Here is a 5,000-nt window from a genome sequence, read left to right on the forward strand (position 1 = left end):
TCTTGCTCGTCAAGACAACTTGTCAGGACCAGCAGGACAACGAGGCCGCGTTCGGAACCTTCTTTACCCACAATGCTCAGCGTGTAAACAAACAAAGATGGACCAAGCTCGTCAAGTTTTGCTTTATCTACGTTATTTCTTTCTTTCTTTCTTTCTTTATTCATATATATAAGCCCATATTTTGCAGAAAGAGCAGAGAAGATGGCAGGGTATTTCTTGCTGGGTGACACTGCATACATTGCAAATGATTTTTGCCATTTCATCCTCACACCAGAAAGGGATACTGGAGTTCTACCTCAAGAGAATTTACATAATAATACACAGAGGCCGAGTCATTATTGAAAATGCCTTTGGAAGAATGAAGTGTAGATTCCGGCGCACACGAGATTTACAAAACACAAGTTTGCTGACATGTGTTAAGATTGTTTTGGCAGCCTGCACTCTTCATAACATGTGTATGGAAAAAAGATGCAGTGAACATCCGGAAGGCTGCCCTAGACATGATGATGAAAATGAACAATTTTGGAAATAGAAAAGATATGGCCCTGAAGATGTAACTATAAAAGTTAAGTATGAAAAATAAGGGTAAGTAAGAGTGTTCACTGTCTCAAGATAAACTGAATAATGTTCATATAAAAGGTAAAGCAAGAAAGTGGTTAACAAAGATTTAAGCTTATTTTTTTCCCATTTTTTGCGACATCTGTTATAAAAAAGTAAGAGTTAATTTTAAAGTTTGCAATTTAGAGGTATTTAAAAAAATATTTTTTTGTCATTTTTGAATAGAACAATTGTTTCTTTTTGTTGTCTATTTTCTTATTTCAGATCTTTAAATATATATCAATGGTATCGTCCATTAAAACTTAATTATACTGTTTGGTTTATTGTAAATATACATTCTTGTATAAAAATATTATCTTTTAGTGTAAATATACATTCCCTATGAAATGTAACAATAGGATCATTTTATTATCACAAAACAACCTGAGAATACATTTTATCTTGAGCACCAGTTATGACAGAATCTCAAATATTTTATTGTGTGTATATACATTTCTATAATATTATCTTTCATTGTAAATATACATTCCTTATGTAACAATTGCATTATCTTACTATCACAGAACAACCTGGGAATATATATTAAGCACCAGTTATCACAGAATCTCAATTCCATTACTTAATGAATTGTAAACAGACAAAATATTTCAACATATTTGATACAAACTTACAAAATAAAAAAAAAAAAAAAAAAAAAAAAAAAAAAAAAAAAAAAAATCAGGCTCTTTCTTTAATATGATATTACATTGTTTGTACAAAAATAAAATAAATAATTCACTCAATGTTTCATTATCACAGAAAAGTCTTATCTTTAATTCAAAATAAGTATGTGATTTTTAACATGAACATAAATCAATCCCTTAATAAAGAAAAAAAATATATGCACTATGTATATGAAATAGGAATTATGCTATTGTTCCAAAATAGAAAGCGTCCTTGTTACTGTATGTATACATGTAAAAGTAAAATAAAAAAAAATTATTGTATTTTATGACAAAGAGGGGACAAACACTTTGGCGTTGAAAATAAAGATATAGAAACACTTTGTTTTCTTTTTGTTATACTGAAATCTAATCTTTGGCTTTGAAATTAACACAAAGGAAACAATCTTTGGCTTTGAAATAAACACAAAAGAAACAATTTTTTGCTTTGAAATTAACACAAAGGAAACAAGCTTTGGTTTTGAAATTCACAAAAAGAAAACAGTCTTTGGCTTTGAAATTAACACAAAGGAAACAAACTTTGGCTTTCAGTATAAAAAATAAACTTGAACTTTAAAATGAACCAAAAAGGGAACAATCTATTGATATGAAAACAACAAAATGGAAAATTAAATTTTAGCTTTAGAAAGTACAAAAAAAATCTTTAAAAAAATCAAAATAAGAAAAAAGGAACTTTAACTTTGGCTTTGAAGAAATAAGCAACAAACCTCTAGTTTTGAAAATAACATAAAACAAATAAACTGGCTTTCAGAATAAAAACAAAATAATTAACAAGAAAGCTCTGCTAAAGCCCCCCCAAAATAAATGAACAATGAAATGTAAAGCAATTAATTACACCTAATATAAAATAATAATAATAATAAAAATAATGATAATAATAATAAAACAAAATTAAACTCTGAATAAAAAGAAAGGCTTGTTAGGAAAAAAATAATCATAAAAAAAGGTTACTGAAAATATATCACATCTTCTTAACTATTTCAGAGAGCACATCCACAACTTCCTCTCGCATCCTCTTCATGAGCTCTAAAACTTCTCTCATAATTTCATCTAAAACTTCTCTCATAATTTCATAGTGACGCTGGTCACTCTCCCTCAAAAAGACTACCGTCTCACTCTCCTTGGCCTGTCGCCTCTTCCTTTGTCTCCGTGCCGGTGGTGGCACTTCCAAGTGTGAGGGTCCAGGTATGGGATCAGCCACAGGGTCAGCACTAGCCACAGGGTCAGGGTCATCAAGGTCTTCTTCATCCAATTCATCTGGTCGATGAATGTGAATCCCCTTGGCTGTGGCTGTAACTGGAAAGTCAATATCATGCTGACCCCCTATCAGTTACTTCATCTCCTCAAAAATCTGAAATTTACTGGGAGCTCTCCCAGACATTTCATTATTGGCTTTTGCCTTCTTAGTCATCCTGTAGACCCTTCCAATTACGCTGAAGTTTCTCAGGATGGAATCTCTTCCCAAAAATCACCGTCATCCTCTGGGCCAATTCCTGCTAAAGCAACCTTTTCTTCCCTTTTGTTAAATTAATCCTTTCCAACTCAACTCTGCAACTCTGCTATCGAGAACGGCAATGGATTATAATTCTTTTGCAGATATTCCTGCATAAGATTTATAAAAAATTTGGTTTCATTTTTAGTGAAACCCTCGGCTTCCTCGATTTCACTTGGTTCTACACCAACAACCCGCTCTGGGGAAGTAATTGGTGTAGATACCAAGGAAGATGGTGTAGCAGATGTTGAGGGAAGAACTGGATTTATGCAAGTAGGAAGAGCATGTCGCTTTGGAGGAAGACCTGATGGAGTGGGTGACATGGCAGCAAGAGAAGGCGATGTGGTTGCGGAGGAGACAGCAGGAAAGTTCTGATAGGCAAAGACTGGTTTCCCAAGTACCCTGCGAGGGTATACTTCAACTGTTCTGCAAAATGAAATGCACACATCAATAATTGATTCCTATAATAGATATATATACATATAAATACATTTATACATATATATACATATATATACATATATATACATATATATACATATATATACATATATATACATATATACATATACATATACATATATACATATAAACATATACATATATACATATATACATATATATATATATATATAATCTATGTAAATATAAATATATAAATATATATAAAACATCTTTTTGTCTGTCTGTCTGTCTATATAAAGTCCACTGCAATTAGACAGGGTTCTGGGGGAAAAGCCCTAAGTTAGAAATTTGTTTAATTCAATCAGTTATGTTTGTGGATTCCCTAGGAGGTAAGGTCGCTTTGTAAACATTACCAATACTTGCATTTATATAGTTTGTGAGAGAAATTGACACAATTCATCCATAAAAGTGTGGATAATTGATAGAAGGATTAATAACTGCAAGGTTGGATGAATGTGTGAAACTAAGAAACTAACAATGAAGCTATCCCATATATATGTAAATGTACATACTTAGATGTAAAACTATACCATATTTTGAAGATATACTTATTAATAAGTTTTTACAATAACCTATATCAAGAACATTTCAAGAATATTGTAGTTCATCATATGATCTGGTCTTCTTTATTTCTTTCAATCTTTATTTATTTATTTATTTGTTTTTCTATAGGAAAGTATATAGTAAACCAAAACACAACCCAACTCACCGTGGTAGCCACTCGAGAGCCCATTCCACTGTTAACTCCTGGTCTGCAAAATACCTCCCAGGAAAATCGGTGCTTCTACGGTACACCACCGAATTTTCTGGGAATGGCACTGAACCATCTGCATCCAGCCAATAATTATTATCGTGATCTTTGAACACTGGAAAGACAAATGCGTCTGCGTCACAAACTTTTCCCATGTAAACATTCGTTATATTATAACAATAACTACACACTGCAGATTTTATCTGTTTCATAAACTTACTCTGATACATAAGTAAATAAATGTGTAACAAAAGACACGAAAATAGCATTAAATAATAACAACACAGCGTCAAATAAGAAGACTCACCACAATTTTCTAGACGACTGCCATTATCTCTGTTTGTAAACAAACGCCTTTGTGACGTCATCTCGTCTTGGTTGCCCCGCTGCGAACCAGGGCGAGTTGGACGAGATGGACAACTTGTCCAGGACGAGAAAGTAGGGGTTCCGAACGGTCAAAACATCTTGTCCAACTTGTCCAACTAGTTGGACGAGGAGTTCCGAACGCAGCACTGCGTACCCTCTAATTAAAGAGAATGCCTTGTGGGGGAAACAAAGAAAACTGAACTTTGTAGGGTAGACTCGCATATTTACACTGTTTCTTTATCTTAGTGTAATAATGTAAACGTATATAGCACCTGATACGAAAATAGTAAAATAAAGTATCATCTTTCTAAGAAAATAAAATATCATCTTTCTAAATAATTATTTAAGTACTAATTATCTTACCAGCTAAAGACTAATTAAATGAGGTATACATAATTAACATATGAGTAAAGACCAAGTAAGTGAGGTATACAAAGGGTGGTCACAGACGAATTTTTGGGTCATTCTTACTTCATGACTTAGTGCTCATTACATATATATATATATATGTATATATATATATATATATATATATATATATATATATATGCATATATATACACATACATACATACATACATACATACATTCATACATACACACATGTATGTGTAGATATGCAAATATAATAATCGTTCTCTGGTAA

At 32.1% G+C, this 5,000-nt stretch overlaps 1 protein-coding gene across 1 annotated transcript; it reads right to left on the reverse strand.

The window, feature by feature from the left end:
* Nucleotides 1–988: 988 nt before the first annotated feature.
* Nucleotides 989–4,494, reverse strand: LOC119577021. Its single transcript, XM_037924689.1, has 3 exons — nucleotides 4,296–4,494; nucleotides 3,947–4,103; nucleotides 989–3,198 (listed from the first exon to the last, which is right to left on the reverse strand). Exons 1-3 carry the CDS (start codon nucleotides 4,354–4,356, stop codon nucleotides 2,823–2,825), a joined length of 594 nt encoding a protein of 197 aa, XP_037780617.1. The 5' UTR covers nucleotides 4,357–4,494; the 3' UTR covers nucleotides 989–2,822.
* Nucleotides 4,495–5,000: the final 506 nt, after the last annotated feature.

This window comes from Penaeus monodon, chromosome 9, assembly GCF_015228065.2.
Source record: "Penaeus monodon isolate SGIC_2016 chromosome 9, NSTDA_Pmon_1, whole genome shotgun sequence".
Lineage (NCBI taxonomy): Eukaryota > Metazoa > Arthropoda > Malacostraca > Decapoda > Penaeidae > Penaeus > Penaeus monodon.